Below are 21,739 nucleotides of genomic sequence, written 5' to 3'. Positions count from 1 at the left end.
ACTGTACTGCATTGCCCGTACTGCTCTATCCCTCTGCATTTATGTAAACCTGCTCTCCTATTTATTTGTGATTGCACTTTAAGGAAAGTTCTTGTTCAAACTTGGATTTCTATCTGTACCATGTTGGTTTATCCTTTTTTTTTTTTTTACAATAAAATCTCTGTTTTTAAAAAAAAAAAAAAAAAAAACTCACCTGGGAAACCATGAGAAGGTGAAGCTGGGCTGCAAGGCATCCAAATAACCACAAGAGCCTTTAATTTTATTTTGACCAACTCTAACATTGTACAATAAGTAACGATTTGGCCATCAAAGCTTCCAGTGTAAGATGTCACTCAAAACTGAAATAACTAGCTTGGTAATTTCATAAACACTGCTTTGTCTGTAGGGCAGAGCTACAGACTAGTGTTTTCAAAAACTGCTAGGCTAGCCAATCATGTGAATCTAGTTGTATGATCTTCTTTAGATTTATTAACAACTACCGTATACTGTATAGTGTGAAGGTCTACCTGGCTGGGTGTAAATTGAAAGCATTTTTTAAGAAAGCCCTTGTACGCTAAAACAACCACAGTTGTTACATCTAAAAAAAATTTGTCTCAAGTTTTTACAATCAGATTTTACCATGGTTGGCCAGATTTACAGTGCATCCGGAAAGTATTCACAGCGCTTCACTTTTTGCACCTTTTGTTAGCATAATGGCCAACCAACTTAACACTGACAGGGGTGCTTACAATAATCATCTTTTTTCCATGCATGTAAAACCATGTTGCTGTAATTGCTTAAAGAGTGTTAAGCTGGCCATACAGTGAATCCGGAAAGTATTCACAGAACTTAATTTTTTCCATATTTTGTTATGTTACAGCCTTATTCCAAAATAGATTAAATTCATTATTTCCCTCAAAATTCTACAAACAATCCCCTATAATGACAACGTGAAAGACGTTTTGATTGAAATCTTTGCAAATTTATTAAAAATAAATAACAAAAAAAGTCACATGTACATAAGTATTCAAAGCCTTTGGCATGGCACTCAAAATAGAGCTCAGGTGCATCCTGTTTCCACCGATCATCCTTGAGAAATTTCTACAACTTGATTTGAGTCCACCTCTGGTAAATTCAGTTGATTGGATATGATTTGGAAAGGCACACACCTATCTATATAAGGCCCCACAGTTAACAGTGCATGTCAGAGCACAAACCAAGCCAAAAAGTCCAAGGAATTGTCTGTAGACCTCCAAGACCGAAATTTTTTGCAGCATCAAAGGTCCCAATGAGCACAGTGGCCTCCATCATCCATAAATGGAAGAAGTTTGGAACCACCATGACTCTTCCTAGAATGGGCCACATGGCCAAACAAAGATCAGGGGAGAAGAGACTTAGTCAGGGAGGTGACTAAGAACCTGATGGTCACTCTGACAGAGCTTCAGCATTTCTCTGTGGAGAGAGGAGAACCTTCCAGAAGAATGACCATCCCTGCAGCACTCCACCAATAAGGCCTGTATGGTAGAGTGGCCAAATGGAAGATACTCCTGAGTAAAAGACACATGACATGACAGCCCGCCTGGACTTTGCCAAAAGGCACCCGAAGGACTCTCAGACCATGAGAAACAAAATACTTTGGTCTGATGAAACAAAAATTTAACTCTTTGGCTTGAATGCCAAGCGTCATGTCTGGAGGAAACCAGGCACACCTCATCACCTGGCCAATACCCACCCTACAGCGAAGCATGGTGGTGGCAGCATCATGCTGTGGGGATGTTTTTCAGCGGCAGGAACTAGGAGACTAGTCAAGATCGAGGGAAAGATGAATGCAGCAATATACAGAGAAATCCTTGAAGAAAACCTGCTCCAGAGCACTCTGAACCTCAGACTGGAGCGAAGGTTCATCTTCCAACAGGACAACGACTCTAAGCACACAGCCAAGATAACAAAAGAGTGGCTATGGAACAAGTCTGTGAATGTTCTTGAGTGGCCCAGTCAGAGCCCAGACTTGAACCCGACTGCAAATCTCTGGAGAGATCTTAAAATGGCTGTGACTGATGCTCCCCCATCCAACCTGATGGAGCCTGAGTGGTCCTGCAAAGAAGAATGGGAGAAACTACCCAAAAATAAATGTGCCAAGCTTGTAGCATCATACTCAAAAATACTTTAGGCCCAACTTGACTGCTTTGTTCTCCTGATGGTTCGCTTTCCCTTTGGTGTCTAGTTCTTTTACTTCCACTTTCACCACCCGTTTCTTTCCACTTACAATCCCTGTTCGACTAGATGCGCTTCACAGGGTGGAGTTGTCCCGGTTCCCCTTGGTTATTGATGATGTTTGATCCATGCATTTATGTACTGTTACTTTTGCCAACGTTGGCTGATTGTATGTTTGTAACTCTACATTTTTATGCACAATACTGTACGGTTTCTTTTGCCAACTTTGGCTGATTGTCAGTTTGTAACTTTATATTTTTATGAACCAATAAAATATTTAAAAAAAAAAAAAATACTTTAGGCTGTAAATGATGCCAAAGGTGCTTCAACAAAGTATTGAGCAAAGGCTGTAAATACTTATGTACACAGGATTTTTGTTTCATTTTTTATTTGTAATAAATTTGTAAAGATTTCAAACAAACTTCTTTCATGTTGTCATTATGGGGTATTGTTTGTAGAATTTTGAGGAAAATAATGAATTGAAAACATTTTGGAATAAGGCTGTAACATAATAAAATGTGAAAAAAGTGAAGCGTTGTGAATACTTTCTGGATGCACTGTAGATGGATTTCCCATTAACAAATGGTTACAACACATACAAAAACATACAACTTACATTTGTGTAAGTTATTTGCCTTAATCGCTGTCTTTGCTTTATATTAGCTTTGGTTTTATGGAAATTCTGTATTTAGAGTAAATAGTATGCTTTGAAGTCAGTGTGTTTGTACAGGATGTGTCAAGTTCAACATATCTTGGAAAACTACATCTGCTAATTTGTCTTTACATACCATGAAAGGAATATACATAGCTTTATAAGTGTCCAGTCACACTACCGCGACTTGTCAGCCTGACAAGTCGCGGTCCGTCGCGGTCCATTGTGTGCTACAAGAACCGTTCTAATATAAGCGACACAAGTCGCTCCAACTTAGAAAAAGGTTCCTGTACTACTTCGGGGCGACCTGGAGCGACTTGCATTGACATTCATTATATGAAGCCCGTGCAAGTCGCGCCAAAGTCGCGGTGCACGCGACTTCACAGGTCGCCCCCAAAGTCGTGCCGCGTTAGTGTGAACCGGCACTTAAGGTTATGAATGAGCATCAAATATTCTGCTTTTGTTTTCTCTTTTACATGTAAACTAGTGGAATATGTTGCAAAGTTGTAGCATTGTAACAGAATTCCACAAAGATCTCCATCCAATTTTAGGTACAGAAATCTCTGCGCATATATATATATATATATATATATATATATATAATCATTAATATTAAAAAATTTTAACTACTTGTCGACTGCCCCATAGCAGATTTACTGCTACAGGGTGGCAGTGCTGTGTAGAATCATGTATTTATGTACACGATTCTGCACTTCCGGGTTTCAGGAACTGGTGGCTCTCTCCTGCTGTGATTTTACACAATGGGAGCTGATCAACGGGTCCCGCTGACCTGATGTCTGCCAGAAGCCGGAGATCGCTTAGTACACTGACAGAATGCCAGTCTGCCTATATAAACAAGGCAGATTGTCATTCTGTCAGTACAGAAGACATGGATCCTGTGTTTCTGTAAACATTTTTTCCGGAATTTTTTTCATAGCAGCCTCACAGAAGACCCTAAGCTATTATCCCCTGCAGCCCCAGAAGTTCAGCTGCCTGCATGACGTGGGACATCCTTCATTACTAATGCTATAAAGAAGATTTGAAAGGGGGACATCGTTTATTACTAATGTTAGAAAGAAGATTTTTTGTTATGGCTAAATATCAGCTTTAAGTTTCCTACTGACTAGCAGTTGGAATCCCAGTTTTCCCTGGCAGGTTTATCCCTCTCCCTATGTTGGCTGTGGTCCTAATCTGTCAGGCCATGGCAGAAGGGGTTAGATCCCTCAAAAAAAAGATACTGAGGCAGATCCCTTTGTAATAGTGCATGAAACCAATGACGGGGACCTTGCACTTCAGTTGTGATGGCTTGTTAGAAGAAATTACATTTTTGTCCTGTTTCTGCCTCTCTTTTTTCTTTTTCTCTGGTCCTTACAGAGAATCATTTCATGGTATCTCCAAATCACTGTTCACCAAGGTTGCTATAGCACTTTATGTTTTACAGCAGCTCTTATAGCACAAAATTATACTCAGACACATTTAAAAAAAATTATTAATTAGGTTACCTTATTGTTTTCTCATGCATGGGCACACTTTAGTTTTCCATGTTATGCTTGTACAATGTTTTAATATGTCATTCCATCCCATTTATGTTTGGTGCTGTTATTTTCTGTAAGGCTTTCTCTATAATAAATATTGAAATCTGTAAATACAGATTATTCATAAATATGTCTCCTACATTGTTCTATAGTCCACACAGATTAACAGAGTGTTCTGTTTAACTAGCTAAGCCCTACCATTCACATGAAGGTATGTCACCATTTCCACAGTGGGGGACTGAGTGTGAACCATTGCAAGTCTCTGCAATGGTTCACACCTTTATGTGCAGATAGTGCTTCTGTAGGCTCATGGGTTAATCACTTGCCTTTGGCACCCTCCTTAGCTTTATCCCTGTGCCACAAACCGAATAATGTACTCTCCCCAGTTGCTTTGAGTTATTTTCACCTCTGGGTCACCACTCTTGGGACATGTGAGAGCATCAAAAAATCCTGGTACTCTTCAGCAATTCCACTCTCCTAAGGAACCCTCTGACCAACTTGGTCAACCCAGATTGGCTTTGTCTGTCCCTCACCTAGGTAGGGATCGGTATCCTCAGTGTCACCCATGCACACTTGATACTTCTCAGAGTATTGACTCCTGTGTTTAACCTAGTGCCTTTTTCCAGCACCCCATGGGGGGTTACTCCCCCAGTGAAATTGGTACAACAACATTTTGGGAAGGATTTGATGCCTGCAAGATCCAGCCTGATGTATCTTTGTCAGGTTGTAACGTTGGAAACTGCCTGTCTCCAGTATGTGAGAGTTACTAATGTAGTCCCCTCATACAATGGTCCACAGTATGTCTACCCTGAGGCCCCTTATCATCAGAGAGGGAGTTACCCCTATCTCCTCCCTTGCAGGAGCATACACTCTCTCCAGAGATTAATTTTCTTGGGACTGATTTATGAACTGCCAGAAAGGCAGGTTCCTTCTGATTACTCAGTCAGCAAACTTAGTGCAATGTTTAACCACTTTACCACCGGAGGATTTTGCTGTCTTACGTCTGGGCCACTTTTTGCGATTTGGCACTGTGCGAATTTAACTGACAATTGCGCGGTCATGCAACGCCGTACCCAAACAAAATTTACGTCCTTTTTTCCCCACAAATAGCGCTTTCTTTTGGTGGTATTTGATCACCTGTGCGATTTTTCCTTTTTGCGCTATAAACAAAAATAGCGACAATTTTGAAAAAATAACTATATTTTTCACTTTTTTTTTTTATATGAAATTCCCCTCAAAAAATGTAAAAATCAAAATGTTTTATCATTTTAGGCCAATTTGTTTTCTGCTACATATTTTTGGTAAAGAAAATCGCAATAAGCGTATTTTGATTGGTTTGCGCAAAAGTTATTGCGTTTACTAACTAAGGGAAAGATTTCTGTCGTTTTTGGTGGGTTTTTTTTAACGAGTAATGGCGGCGATCTGCGATTTTTTTTGTGGGACTGCGACATTGCGGCAGACAGATCGGACCCTTGACTAACATTTTTGACACTTTTTGGGGTACCACTGACATTACTACAGTAATCAGAGCTATAAATATGCACTGTTACTGTAAAAATGACACTGGCAGGGAAGGGGTTAATTTTACTGGAGAGGGAGGGGTTAATGTATGCCTGGTGCTTACTGACATGTGTGGGGGGAGGTGACTGAGTGACACAGGGACAGATCGTAGGTTCAGCTATGCTGAACCCCTTCAATCTGTCACTGTCTGTCACTTAGGAGATCCGCCCGCTTTGTTTACACAAGCGGGCGGATCTCCACACTCGATTCCCCGACGATTGGGGAAGAGCAGCGGCGATCTCCTGCCCTGGCCCGACTCCCGCTGTGACTGAATACAGCGGGAGCGAGCCTCCGGCGGCGCGCGGCGCCGAGAAAGGGGAATGTCTGGCGACGTAGGTCTACGTCGCCGGACGTTATCGAGCCACTTTGCCGCAGTAGAGCTCTAGTGAGCAGTGCGGAAGTGGTTAATTGCACTAACAAAGTGAAGTTACCAACCTGTTTGGACAGGAGTATCTTGACAAAGCTGATTTAACAGAATTACAAACCCATTGGTAGATAAAAACTGTTCCTATATATGATGTTCTACTGTTCCTATATATGATTTTCAACTGTGTATTTAACTTTTTTTTTTTTATTCAGCTTTAAAAAATATCACCATATTTGCCTTACAATCTTTAGCATAATAGTAATTACCTAAATTGCCCTCTGCTGTATTTGCTAAATAGGGCAAAGAATATTGTTTAAAGTATAGAAACCCACTGCATTGAAATTTTTATTATAGTGATCTGACAGTAAACTTAAATCAGGTATGGATCACTTTGGATATTATTATTTTACTTAGCAGTTCTGCATTTAATGAAAGTACCAATTCCTGTGGAGATTACCTGCAGAGAGTCCTTATTTGCCTTTAGTCAGCATGTGTATAAAATCTTTTAAGCTCTACCTTTTGAGAGTTTTTTTTTATTAGTCTATTGTTTGATGCAATAGATGATGCAGTTGTGTTATGGTCTTGTTGGCATGTTGTCTCTTAAACAATATGGGAAGTCTATATCTATTTGGACTGCCTAAATATGGTTGGAAAATTTTTATACGATAAAAAGGTTCAGGATATCCTCTATGCACGTGTATTGTGAGCTTTACAAATTTTATTTTTGTCTGCATGGCCATGCTACAAGCAATAAATGATAGATTCCAGGTTATAAGGGACTGCTATTCTTTATTAATTCTTTAAACAATGCAATTTCTGAATTTTATTTTGCTTTTAATATTGTTGCATTTTAAGAATTTTTTAAGCTCAGTACCTTTTGTACCCCCACTATCCTAGCCAAACAAGTAGTCCCATTGCTTGCTTTGGTCTTTTGCCATTTTAAATTATATAATGTTTAGAATTAGTGAGAAGTCCCCTTGTAAGTTTGCCAGGGCAATGGCACTTGATGAAGTCACATCATAAATATTTAAAATACGTTTTTCCATGCCCATGTGGATAAAATCAATGTAATAAATTTAGAGATGTATGTGTTTAGTTATTATCTTTACTCTTTATAACTTTGTTTAGAGTGTTTTGCCAGCTGGATACATTAAGACGCTTAAACAGACATGGAAGGGAGTATGATCCTAAAACATTTGTAATGTGTTTGTCTTTTGTCATAGCAACTTCGTGAGCTAATTGCAGAACACAAACCTCATATAGATAAGATGAACAAAACTGGGCCCCAGCTGCTGGAACTCAGTCCTGAGGAAGGTTTCTTCATCCAGGAGAAATATATTTCATCTGACTCCATCTACAGTGAAATCAAGGAAGTTGTAAAGAAGCGGGCTATTGCCTTGGATGAAGCTTTTTCTCAGTCATCACAGGTACCTGTTGTAGTGTCTTCCATATATATAGAGACTGAAGTGTTCTTTATGTGAATACATGCATAAATAACGCATATACCGTATCTCACAAAAATGAGTACACCCCTCACGTTTTTGTATATATTTTATTATATCTTTATATGGGACAAAACTGAAGAAATTACACTTTTCTACAATGTAAAGTAGTGAGTGTAGAGCTTGTATAACAGTGTAAATTTGCTGTACCCTCACAATAAGTCAACACACAGCCATTAATGTCTAAACCTAAGTAAATATGTCCAAATTAGGCCCAATTAGCCATTTTCCCTCTCTGGTGTCATGTGACTCGTTAGTGTTACAAGGTCTCAGGTGTGAATGGGGAGCAGGTGTGTTAAATTTGGTGTTATCGCTCTCACTCTCTCATACTGTTCACTGGAAGTTCAACATGGCACCTCATGGCAAAGAACTCTCTGAGGATCTGAAAAAAGAATTGTTCCTCTACATAAAGATGGCCTAGGCTATAAGAAGATTGCCAAGACCCTGAAACTGAGCTGCAGCACGGTGGGCAAGATCATACAGCGGTTTAACAGGACAGGTTCCACTTAGAACAGGCTTTGCCATGGTTGACCAAAGAAGTTGAGTGCACGTGCTCAGCGTCATAGCCAGAGGTTGTCTTTGGGAAATAGACGTATGAGTGTTGCCAACATTGCTGCAGAGGTTGAAGGGGTGGGGGGTCAGCCTGTCTGTGCTCAGACCATGCACCGCACACTGCATCAAATTGATCTGCATGGCTGTCATCCCAGAAGGAAGTCTATTCTATAGATGATGCAAAAGAAAGCCCGCAAATAGTTTGCTGAAGACTAAGGACATGGATTACTGGAACCATGTCCTGTGGTCTGATGAGACCAAGATACACTTATTTGGTTCAGATGGTGTCAAGCGTTTGTGGATGCAACCAGGTGAGAAGTACAAAGAGAAGTGTGTCTTGCCTACAGTCAATCATGTTGGTGGTGGGAGTGTCATGGTTGGGGGCTGCATGAGTGCTGCCGACACTGGGGAGCTACAGTTCATTGAGATATCCATGAATGAATGACAACATGTACTGTGACATACTGAAGCAGAGCATGAACCCCTCCCTTCAACGAACCCAAACACACTTCCAAGGCGACCACTGCCTTGCTAAAGAAGCTAAGGGTAAAGGTGATGGACTGGCCAAGCATGTCCCCAGACCTAAACCCTATTGAGCATCTGTAGGGCATCCTCAAACGGAAGGTGGAGGAGCGCAAGGTCTCTAACATCCACCAGCTCTGTGATGTTGTCATAGAGAAATGGAAGAGGACTCCAGTGGCAACCTGTGAAGCTCTGGTGAACTCCAGGCCCAAGAGGGTTAAGGCAGTGTTGGAAAATAAGTGTGGCCACACAAAATATTGACATATTGGCAATTTTCACTTAGGGATGTACTCACTTTTGTTGCCAGCGGTTTAGACATTAATGGCTGTGCTTTGAGTTATTTTGAGTGCCGGTTCACACTCTTGCAGCTGCGGCGATCACATGTAATATCGGAGCGCACTGCTCCTTCATTACATGCGATCAGCTAAATTCGCACTGCACCCGCACTAAAGTCGCACATGACCCTTTTTTTCAGCCGCATCAGGATCGGATCGCACAGTGGTTCAAACTTGTGCGATCTGATCCTGTGCGAACTGTAAAGATCGCACTGCGATATGCGATCAAACTGGGGTTGTCGTTAACATTTCATTGACACCCCCAGCGTATTGCATATGGCAGTGTGAATTGCCAAGGGTGCGTTTGCGATGCGGGAACAGGCTGCGAATTTGCAGCCTTCCCGCATCGCATAAGTGTGTCCCGGCACTCAGGGGACAGCAAATTGACACTGTTATACAAGCTGTACACTCACTACATTACATTGTAGCAAAGTGTCATTTATTCAGTGTTGTCATATGAAAAGATATAATAAAATATTTACACAAAAGTGAGGGGTGTACTCACTTTTGTTATATACTGTACATAGCTTTCTAATGACATACAGTAGTTAATTTATGCTGAATACGATGCTGGACTAAGCAAGTCCAGCAGGTCATATTTGTATAACTTCACATTAAAGCATAACCAGAATAATATTTCATCCCAAGTAAATATAGTTATACATCACTAAAAAATATAATTAGAATTGGGCTCAATTCTTCTTCTTTTTTTTTTTTACTATGAGGAACACAACAACTGTTTTAATACCATTGAATAATGCCAAACATATAAGACTTTTTTGCTTTTAGGTACCATTCAGTTCTTTATGGGATAATATCAAATGCTACTTCTATAAGTTTTCAACTCACGTTTTCCAGTATTGTTAATGTTTTATTATTGAAGTTTTACCGGCTCAAAATGAAATTTATAAAAAGAATGCTTTCTGTTTTCATTGCTGCCCAGTTTCATGACAAGATTAATCCAATGCTTGAAAGCTTGCAACGAATAGCTGAGCGTTTGAGACAGCCACCTTCAATCTCTGCAGAGTGTGAGAAGATCAGAGAGCAGATAAGCGAGAATAAAAATGTTTCTATGGAGCTTGAAAAGCTGCAGCCTGTCTATGAGACGCTTAAGATGCGTGGAGAGGAAATGATCGCTCGTTCGGAGGGTGCTGATAAGGACATCTCAGCTAAAGGTAATTCATTGGGCAAGACAGCAACTATTCTTTTCATTTTCAGTGGATGGTGCATAGTGCAGACTTTAGTGCTGTTCTTATCATGTGCTGTCAGTTATGTTGTGCATAGTTCTCCCATGAAATTATGTTATGAAATCTGCTTTTGGCAAGAAATATGGTGCTATGATTTGCCTTACAATGCCTTTTTTATGAGTCATTAAAGCCTAATTGCCTGAACAACTATAAATTTATTAAAGCTGAATTAGATTGCAGACATATTTGTTTATAAAGTGTGCTTTCTTCGCCAGCTGTCCAAGATAAGCTTGACCAAATGGTCTTTATCTGGGAGGACATCCAGGCTTTGACGGAGGAAAGGGAGACCCAGTTGTTGGATGTGTTGGAGTTGGCAGAAAAATTCTGGTGTGATCACATTGCTCTAATAGTCACCATTAAAGACACCCAAGAATTTATCAGCGATCTTGATGAACCTGGAGTTGATCCTTCAGTTGTAAAACAGCAACAAGAGGCAGCGGAGGTGAGATGACTAATAAGGCCTTACTGGAACATAATTATACATAAAAAATAGAAGACATAGTTGGCAAAATGCATATGAGCCTTAAACACAGCCTTATATTTTTCACATGTGTACCTAATATTACAGTACAGTATATTTACATGCCTTTATTTAAGACAGACCTTGCAATGTCTGGGCCCCCCACTTCGTGTAAAAATTGGTAACACATAGTGGGTTTGATATACTAAAGACAAATAGGCTATTCTTGGGTATTCTTTGGGGAGAATATCCAGTCACGTGCTAAGAAAAAAAAATATATATATTTTTTGTTTGCTCATGCTTGGAAATTACCTTGGAAAGTGAACAGCTTGTTTGCCTTTAGTCTAGCAAACCCATTATGTCCAAAAAGTACCTGTAAGAAAAAAGTTAGATTTTTTACTTACCTCTGTCTTTTGTCTGTGGCACCTATATGAGGATGATGTCACACTCCTTCCAGAGAGATCCCGGGGAAGAAAGAGCAGCCCAGATCTTGCAGGAAGACAATCTTGCAATGAACTTGAGTGTCTTCTCTTAAACTTTGAGGTACTCTTCATTAGCCAGGAGTCTTCCCAGAGAGATGGTGCTTCCTAGTTACGAATTTTACAAGAGAAGGGGACATGGGCAATATAAACAGACCATTTACTGTACTGCAAAGACCACTTTAATGTGTGATAAACCTATAATCATCCAATATTAGTTATAAATGAGTAACCTGTCAGTCAGGAGTCACGATCACGATTTGAAGTTCTAGCTGTGCAATTATTTCTAATGTTCACAGTTAGGAATCATCATACTTTTTGGAGTCCCATAATTGCGAACTACCATAAAACTTAAAATAAAGTTGAGGCCTCGGAAAATACCCAGTTTGGGACCCTATTCTAAAAGCTGATATATACTGTTAGTAAAAGCAACATTTATGAAACTGACAAACCACTAATTGTTAGTAGTGAAATGACAAGTCACTACTAGCAGATGAAACCATATAGATAATAAATATATGTTCTTATTGATGAACTTACTATAACTTTAGCCTAGAAATTCCCAAAAGTGTTGAATACTGAGGGAGGCTACATTGCTGAAAGGGAGTGAAAGCAAACAGGCATGGGCTAACAAAGAGGTAAGCACAATAATTCTCATCTTGCAGGGTCCTGCTATATTATTGTTTTGGGGCAATGATAGTCTCACTGTAATAGGGTATTTATCTGCTAATCTTATAGAATTTTATCTGCTAATCTTATAGAATTTTTGCTATGGTTTTTCAATACATTTACTATCCATATGTTGACAACAGTGTCAGCAAAGCAGATATTACTGGCGTTTTCCCATGTATTTGTTAGAATATTCTTCTTCTTATTATTATTATTCTTTTAGCATAATGTTGAAGCTTCACAGTAACATTTTTTTTTTTTTAGGCTATAAAAGAAGAAATTGATGGCCTGCAAGAAGAGTTGGACCTTGTGTTTTCTCTTGGGTCAGAGTTAATATCTGGATGTGGAGAACCTGACAAGCCCGTTGTGAATAAAAGTATTGATGAGGTAAATTCAGGTTTACAGTACATATTGAGATTTTTTTTATATGTAAACACTATAGCAATTATGGATGAGACTTGTCTTTCATTGATTCCAATGCATTTTGCATAACTTTGCAGAAGAAAAGTCTCAGTGTAATGCCCTGTAGTCAGTTGGAGGTGAAATTTTACTGAAGGTGAAATCAATTTTACAGAAATGTCTCCCCTTCTTCTTATTAATATGTACCGTACTTTAAAAAAGCTATCAAAGGTAAACACCAGGCATGGGTGCAATTAACTGACTAGAACAGTAATTCTAAACCTTAGTTAGACCAGAACCCAATGAATAGTTCCAAAACCTTCCATGGCCCAACAGTAAAAAAGATTATACTTAAATAATTGGTAGGGAATTCAAAATATGCTTTTAAATGTGAAATGGGGAATAATAGGTCAAAAATATTAGTTAATGTAATTTAAACAGACACAATGAAAAACATACTGTATTTAAATTAATATTTTTCTTATTCTCACTGTGTCTTTTTCTCTCTCTTGTTGAGTCTTTTTCTATCTCTTGTTCATTCTTTCCCTCTCTTGTCTCTTTTATCTTACTCTATTTCATTCCATCTCTCCTGCTTTTGCTCTCGCCCTTCCTTTTACTCTTCTTTCTCTCCTTCTCGGTTTCTTTTGTGTCTTTCTGTCTCCTTTCTTCTTCCCTGTTGTTCTGCCCTCCCACCCCTTTGTTGATACACATTAGTGATAATTTTCAGCTGCTCAGCCTGGCCATCAAGTAATCCAGTATTATTATAATTATTATTATACGGGATTTATATAGTGCCAGCAGTTTGTGCAGGGCTTTACAATATAAAGGGAGGCAATACACCAACAATACAATTTGATACAAACAGGTTAGGAGGGCCCTGCTCCTGGGAACTTACTATAAAATGCAATACAATCAGTATTGAGTTTATGTTCACTTTAGGCTCTCACAACTTAAGAATGATGCCGTTAAAAAAGGACACAAAAACATGTATTTTTTTATTTATTACAAGTACTTATATGGCACCATTAGTTTACACAGTGCTTTAAATATAAATAAATATAATGTACAATTTCATGGCTGGACAAAAAGAAAGATCTACTCCTTTCCATGATGTAAAGTAGCCGCTGCTTCCATCCACTGAATGAACCATTAAATAATAAAACCGCTTTTGCAACATGTATGGAAATTGTAAAATACTTCCCAACAGATTGCTTTTGCTTTGCTCTTTGTAGTGTGTGTGTGTGTGTGTGTGTGTGTGTGTGTGTGTGTATATATATTAAAAAAGCTCGCTATTGAGATGTAATTATTTACGTTGTACATGGATTGGAGTTCACTATCAGGTTGACCACTTGCAAGTGTCCATCAAACCTATGTGTAATGTTTTTAAACCAACCTGTATGACATAGTCGGAACATAAGGGGTTACCACTGTCATGATCATCTTGTAGCCATTGGGTTTCTTAATACGTTGCAGGAGAATCTAGGCACATTTGTTTTACCTAAATTAGCCCGCATTCTCTGGCTATTCAAGCTGCATATGTGTTTTTTGTATAAATCCATGCACACTCCTCTGAGTGATTGCCCGTATATATGGTGGAATAAAGCGATGACATCATATATCCAGGATTTGAGCTAATCACTTTTAAGTGTTATGTGATTTCTCATTCTGAGGGCCATACTCTTCTGGTAAGCTTTTGATCTAGCACTAATGTGGAAGTACTGAGTGTGTTTGTTTGTTTTTTTCACTTGAAGGAGTTTTCTACACTATTATGTGGAGATTTATATAAAGATTTTTTTTCACCTATACTTCACGGTGGGGTTCTTTCATTTGCCTATAAATTTTATTTTAGATACATCTACTGAACTGATATTAGTTTTGGTTTGTTTCTGTTTTATGAGCACTGCACTTCAGTTTGGTGTAAAGAAAATTATAAACTGCTCTATGTCTTTAGTGGGGACTGAGCAGTGGTGAAAAACCCTGCAGGTACATGTGTGACGAAAATGTGGCAAACACATCTCTAAAAAATGTATATATATATATATATATATATATATATCTACATACATCATAATATAATATATAAATAATATAATGCAAATTTGTATCATGTTTGATTTATTCAAAAATGTTTTTATTTCTAGCTGAATTCTGCATGGGATACACTTTATAAAACATGGAAAGAGAGAGTACACAAACTGGATGAAGCAATGCAGGCTGCTGTACAGTACCAGGATGGGCTGCAGGTACATTGATTATTTTGTTAATACTGAGGAAAGTTAAATAATAATTGATAATTTGTGCCCTCTCATAATTGATTCTATTGTAGTTTACACGCCATATTTTTCAACTTTTTTACAGGTTCTCTTGTAGTTATCAATTCATTGTACATTTACAAATAGTAAAAATGATATACGTAAAAGAACATCAGTTCTGTTTAACTTTTAATGAGCAAAATGTGTGGCTAAACAGAAGGCTAATACAACAAATTTAAATAAAATAATCCATTAAATGTTATCACTTGAACTCCATTGTTAATTTCCTCAATAACTTACTTGGTGTAGTATTCTTTATTACCGCTATAATGTTCCCAAGATAATAATTGTTAGGGTAATTGATACTGCATGTCAGTAAAGTTTTGTTTAAATTACTTATAGGCACTCTTTGACTGGGTGGATATTGCTACAGGGAGAATGTCTATAATGTCACCTATTGGAACAGACCTAGACACGGTGAAGCAGCAAATAGTTGAACTCAAGGTATGATAAAACCACTTGTTATTACGTATTTTATTTTTATAGTTTAGAATACCCTATTGATTCGTTTGTAAATGTTACATGATACAGTTCATTGAATCTAATTCTGACCTTGATAGTCTCATCCCTGTGAACTGTCTGTTACTCTTTTCTCCTTGCTGCAGCAATTTAAGACCGAGGCATATCAACAACAAATAGAAATGGAAAGGTTGAATCACCAAAAAGAGTTATTACAGAAGAAGGTGACGGATGAGCATGATAAGCAAGCTGTTGAAGACTCCTTCAAAGAACTGAAATGTTTATGGCAAACCTTAGAGGATAGAATTATCAACAGACAGGTAATATAAAAATGATGTTTGTTGATTAATTAGGTGAAGAGTATAAATGACCTTAGCAAAATCTGTTTCATGAAAACTTGAATAGTTAAAGGTTAAAAATAGCTTTTATTTCCTTGGATTATTGGCACCATTTCATAAATATGTCAGACACTAGAACATAAACTGTTCACATACCAGATTTACCAGATATATGTAAAATGAGGGATTTACTAAACAATCATTGTGTAATATATAAATATACAACATATATATGTGTTTTGAAATGATTGTTAAATGTACAGTAAGTTTTTTTTTTTTTTTTCTTCCTCCTTCCATCAGCACAAACTAGAAGCTGCCCTCTTAGCTTTAGGCCCATTCCAGCATGCACTAGATGAATTGCTAACATGGATGACTCATACAGAGGGACTGCTCAATGATCAGAAACCTATTGGTGGAGATCCGAAGACTATTGAGATTGAACTTGCCAAACACCACGTGAGTAATCTTAACACAAAGAAACTTATAGCCACTTCACGTAGTTGATTTTATATTGTAACAAAACTAGTTCCGCGTGTGTTAAAATCATTACCATTAAAAAGCAAATCCATAAGCAGTTATAGCACTTGTCATTCAGTATAAATTCAAGGTCCTTAAGTACCCAGTTTAGAGTTCATCAAACCTGGTTCTTTCCACTTTGTTATAGGGTGAGTCTCAAATAAAAAAGCTTCCCACTCACTTAACTCTAAGGCCCCTTTCACACAAGGAGTCCGTTCAGATCCGCCTGTCAGTTTTTTGGGCGGATCTGAACAGACGCCCCATGCATCTTTATGGGGCATGTCCGCTGACATCCAATCCGATCCATCAAAACCGGACGGATGGAAACCCTATTTTCCATCTGTCTGGCGGATCGGATGAGAACGGACAGACGGTCCGTTCCATCCGATTCCCCCATAGAGAAGAATAAAGACCTGAATAAAGAATAAAGACCTGACAGCTGTGTCTCCGCACACAGCGCGGAAACACAGCTGTCATCCGCCTGCTAAGTGGGGGATCGGCGGATCGATCCCCCGCTGAGAAAAACGGAGTCCGCCTGATGAACTCCGTGTGTGAAAGGGGTCTAAAGAGAGTCAGAGCTTCCTGCATCATCAGTGTGTTACACTGGAGGATGTATGCAAAGCTTTTTCAATGGAGTTTATTTAATCAGTCTTGGACTTAGGAGTGCTACACACTTGCAAAGAAACTTCATTTAAACATTGGGTATGTGTGGTTCACCCTACTCCTCTTTCTTCCATGCAGCTCTCTGGCTGCATTTACCCAGAACAAGAGCTGCTTCTGTACTCAAGGAATCCTTGCTGTCAGAATGATGGGATTTGTTAGTATCACGAAAGCAGCTCTTACTACTTCTGTGTATCTTGACAATAACAGAACACAGTCTGCAGTGTCAGGAAGATTTTGATGTAGCAATATTGTTTTGCTACATTGTAAATACTCTGGTTATTTTATAGTAGATCAAAGAGGCTATCAGCATGTGATGTCAGCTAAAGAAACCTTGTGAGTAAAAAAATTAAACCAATGCCTATTTAACCCTAAAACAAACTGACTCCCTCTATCCCCCCATAGTCTTTTTGTGCTGCAGTGGCTTCTGCTTTCTCACCTAGAAGAAAAATTACATTCCCCCCTTCCCCCCAATTCTGTGACCGTGCCGATGTGCCACAGGGCTTTGGGTAGGAACCTGCGGCACATCTACACACATATGGGTTTACTTCATGTGTGTGAAGACCTTGCCACACGAAGGCAAATCTGCATATGCTCTAGATTATAAAGGATGGTTGCGTGTGCATGTGTTTCGCAACATTATAGAGGACTAAAGTTCCTATTTAATTTTTTAATGTCTGAATTAAAATAACCGCAAAACATTGAAAAATAAAGCCTTTATTTCAATTGAAATGAGTTTTGCCATGCGTTTTACTAAAACCTTAGGTTTATTGTCATTATAGACAGAAGAATCTATAAAAATAAAATATGCAAAACATTTTTTTGCAAGACATTATTGCCAACAGATAGTCTTGTTTGTACCAAAAAAGTGAAATATTATTACTTTATCGTAATGACAAAGTTATCACTGAATCAATAAGCCCATAGCTGAAATGCAAGCATTGCTGTAGTCTACAGTAAATAGTGTATACAGGTATGATGGTTGGAGTGGTTAAGTTAAATGTATACATCTATCATTTTTTTCCCATATAATAAAATTAGTGTACATTCTAACAACCCCATTTTGTTTATTATTATAGGTGCTACAAAATGATGTTTTGGCACACAAGTCTAGTGTAGAAACGGTCCAGAAAGCAGGAAACGACCTGATAGAGTCCAGTGCTGGAGAAGAGGCCCACAGTCTGCACAGCAGGTTAGAGGCGCTAAGCCAGCGTTGGCAAAATGTCACGGATAAAACAGAGAAGAGGAGAAAGCAACTTGACAATGCACTTTTCCAGGTAAGTGAAAGATTACCAAAAGATTACTCAATTATTCAAACATGTTTTTTATCAATGAGTGAAGCGTGTTATTTTATCAATGCTTTATGCCTTCTTGTGAAAGTGCAGAACCTACCAATGCTTTCTGAAAACAATAACAATCTGAATTTTTACATGGTGTTGACAGTGTGTAGTTTTATGCATTTTATAATAGGAACTATGTTTCATGAGAGTATCTTTCTAAATATGGTGTACCATATTGTGTGCAGTATAAAACAAGATCACTTGCAAATAATTCGAATGGGATGTGTTGGCATACATCTGATCTGATCACTTATTTGTTTGATGTTACTAAGCTCTTTTTTTGTGTTGTTTAAATAATTCAAATAAATTTGCTGACATGTAAAGCTCAATTAGTGGAAAACAAATGTTCTTGTGCTTATAAAAAAATTTTCATTTTGATTTACATATTTCAACCTTGTTGGTAAAAGTTAAAATAAAGCCACCATTTATATCAGGTTGTTCGATATTAGATGCAGATACTACGAGAAAACATGGTTCTGTGAAGTCTACAATTGCTTTAATATACATAGTTATTTGTAATTTAATTAAATAAGAGCATTGTTAGGAGAAACACACACTGGACTGAAATAATTATCTGCCTTGATTCTTTTGTTCTCTGGAGGGTCAGGCTTGCCTTAGAAGAGAAAAAGGTTACCCATTCTAGTACCCGTTTAACTCAAACACTAGGGGTTGATTTACTAAAACTGGAAAGCACAAAATCTGGTGCAGCTCTGCATAGAAACCAATCATCATCAAAGCTTGATTGAACAAGCTGAAGTTAGCAGCTCCTTGGCTACCATGCACTAGATTTTGCACTCTCCATTTTTAAGTAATCAAACCCTATGCATATATATCTTTTTAATATGCAAATATTGAACATTTCCCATACTACATTCTTTTAGTGATCTTTTCTGGCCAGTAAACAAAACATTGCTTGTCCTTTTGTTATTATGTAATAGAACAAATAGACCAGAATATATATATATATATATATATATATATATATATATATATATATATATATATATATATATATATGTGTATATATATATATATATAGTTACTGTATTAAAATGAAGTTATTATTAAAAGCAGTTCCTAGGAAGTGCTCTGTCACTATGAGTTTTATGATGTTTATATAGTGCCTAGTTATGCATGTTTGTTCTTACTCTAAACAAAATCCAGAAAACAATAAGAAATCATATATTATGCTATTTCAAAAGGCTGCTGCATGTATCTACTGACTAAGCAGTTATGCACTGCTCAGTGTTAGGATGCTGACATTTGTTTAACATTTAGTTATCTGTTCCCTGAAAAACAGGCTCAGGGTTTCCACAGCGAGATTGAAGAAATGCATCAATGGCTGACAGAGACTGAACGTCATTTACTGGCTTCCAAACCTGTTGGAGGATTACCAGAAACAGCAAGAGAGCAACTTAACAATCATCTGGTAAGAATCTGCAGACATTGCTCCAGCTCAGCCTAGTCGTCCTGTCTGCCTTGTAGGCAAGGACATCAGTGGTCATGGGCTGTTCTTGCAATAAAGTTCTGAATTTGTCTAGTAGTGTTTTATGATTTTTATGGCTTTTTCTGAACATTTTCAAATACAGTACAGGAAAGACACATGTGAAAAAGGTCCTGTAAACCCTGTCTATGATCCTTCTACCGTCTAGTGTTGAGTGTCATATATTAACTATTTAACCACTTCCGGGCCGGAAGGTTTTACCACCTTAATGACAAGGCCACTATTTGCGATTCAGCACTGCGTACTTTAACGGACACCTGCGCAGTCATGCTGTACCCAAATAAAATGTATGTCCTTTTTTCTCCCACAAATAGCGCATTCTTTTGGTGGTATTTGATCACCTGTGCCTTTTTTTTTTTTTTTTTGCGCTATAAACAAAAAAAGGGCGGCAATTCTGAAAACAAAAACAATATTTTTCACATTCTGTTATATAACATTCCCAATAAAAAAAAATGTAAAAATCAAATTTCTTAATTTTAGGCCAATTTGTATTCTGCTACATATTTTTGGTAAAAAAAAATCCCAATAAGCGTATTTTGATTGGTTTGCGCAAAAGTTATCGCGTCTACAAAGTAGGGGAAAGATTTATGCTATTTTTTTTTCATTTTTTTTACTAGTAATGGCGGCGATCTGTGATTTTTAGCAGGACTGCGACATTGCAGTGGCCAGATCAGACCCCTAACTGACATTTTTTACACTTTTGGAGGGACCAGTGACATTACTACAGTAATCAGTGCTAAAAATATGCACTGTTACTGTAATAATGACACTGGCAGGAAAGGGGTTACCCAGGGGTGATCAAAGAGTTAAGTGTGAGCCTAGGGGAGTGTTTTCTAACTGTGTGGGGTATGAGTTTGTGGAATCTACTCAGAGATCTGTGATACTAAATTGGAGAATCACAAGCGCTCTGTGCTCATTCTAGAGAGAACAACAGTTTGCTGTGTTTACAACAGCAGACCGCCTTTCTCTCTCATCGGGGAGCAATCACAGGTGCCCGGCACCAATCGTGGCCGTCGGTCCCGTGGATCGGCTTCCCCGCTTCCTAATGGGGGCAGGCGCATTAGATGGGCAACAATGAGACAACCTCCAAAACAGGAGTGGTTTTACAGGTGGAGGCCACTGACTTTTTTTTCTGTTATTTCACTAGTTTTGCATTTGAGTAGTATATAAACATTTGCAGTTAAGTGTGTTTCCCATTCCGGATACAACTGGGCCGTATTTTGATCACAATCAGTACAATAGAAACAGACCAACAATTGGAAAACCAGCATCCGATCAGCACTGGCAGCCAATGGCTGTGAGCGCTGAGCTGTGTATTTTGGTGGGGGAGGGGCTAGCAGTCCCACTGAACACAATAGCACAGCGGGGGGAAATCATTGTACTAACACTGCTTGTGTTAGTACAGGGATCTGTCCCATTTTTTTTCATTTAGCCCGCTGGATTGAAAGCCAAAAACGGATTGTTTGTACCAGGATCTGACAAATTAAAAAATAATTGGCTGTTCCCATTGTTTTATTTTAAAGACTAAAGATACATTGATCGAAATTTTGCTGGTTCAATGGGGACTGGTTGAATTTTGTTCCATGTATGGGCACCCCGATTGTACACAATTTAATTAGCTGTACAACCAGCCTCTCAAATTTCTCCCAAACTATTAGTGTTGCCGGCTATTGTCGGCAACACCAATCATTGTGTTCTGCATGCAGGAAAGGCTCTCCGCTAGCAGAACACAATATCGCTGCATTAGGGATTCCCCCATCAACACTGACTGTGTTGATGGGGGAATCAAGCAATTTTCTTTCCTTCCATCTGTCATGGAGCGAAAGAAAATTGCATCTTCTATGGCCTGCCTAACTCGAGCCAAAACTTTTTTTATGAGCTTTGGATAGATTTGAGAAGAGTACAATCCAGTTGTCACATTTCAGTTGCTTTCTGTGACCATGTTGGGGGAGATTTTTTTTTTTTTACTTCTTGTCCTAGCTGGATAGAAAATAATTGAAGTAATACCTGACAGAGGTTGTAACAAACCCTTTCTCGTTTTACTGAAAAAAGTGGGAGGTTGCACCTTGTGTCCTCATTGGAGGGATTTCCTATCAGTAGCTGTCCCGAGAGGAAATCTCACCAACAGAGATATAGAC

At 38.4% G+C, this 21,739-nt stretch overlaps 1 protein-coding gene across 10 annotated transcripts in view; it reads left to right on the top strand.

Moving 5' to 3' along the window:
* DST (dystonin) overlaps nt 1-21,739 on the top strand; it is a 783,726-nt gene that overhangs the window by 709,610 nt on the left and 52,377 nt on the right. For all 10 annotated transcript variants that reach the window (XM_082250079.1, XM_082250078.1, XM_082250081.1 and 7 more), the window contains 10 exons: nt 7,531-7,734; nt 10,162-10,393; nt 10,681-10,907; nt 12,338-12,460; nt 14,614-14,715; nt 15,127-15,228; nt 15,390-15,563; nt 15,882-16,037; nt 17,837-18,034; nt 19,398-19,526. In XM_082250079.1, the coding sequence (XP_082106205.1) occupies nt 7,531-7,734; nt 10,162-10,393; nt 10,681-10,907; nt 12,338-12,460; nt 14,614-14,715; nt 15,127-15,228; nt 15,390-15,563; nt 15,882-16,037; nt 17,837-18,034; nt 19,398-19,526 (1,647 nt within the window). The remainder of the gene's footprint in view (nt 1-7,530; nt 7,735-10,161; nt 10,394-10,680; nt 10,908-12,337; nt 12,461-14,613; nt 14,716-15,126; nt 15,229-15,389; nt 15,564-15,881; nt 16,038-17,836; nt 18,035-19,397; nt 19,527-21,739) is intronic.

Source organism: Pelophylax lessonae (genome assembly GCF_965119305.1).
Source record: "Pelophylax lessonae genome assembly, chromosome: 3".
In the NCBI taxonomy this organism is placed as follows: Eukaryota; Metazoa; Chordata; class Amphibia; order Anura; family Ranidae; genus Pelophylax; species Pelophylax lessonae.
Note: the sequence above shows the minus strand (reverse complement) of the source record. Positions and strands in the feature narration are given on the sequence as shown.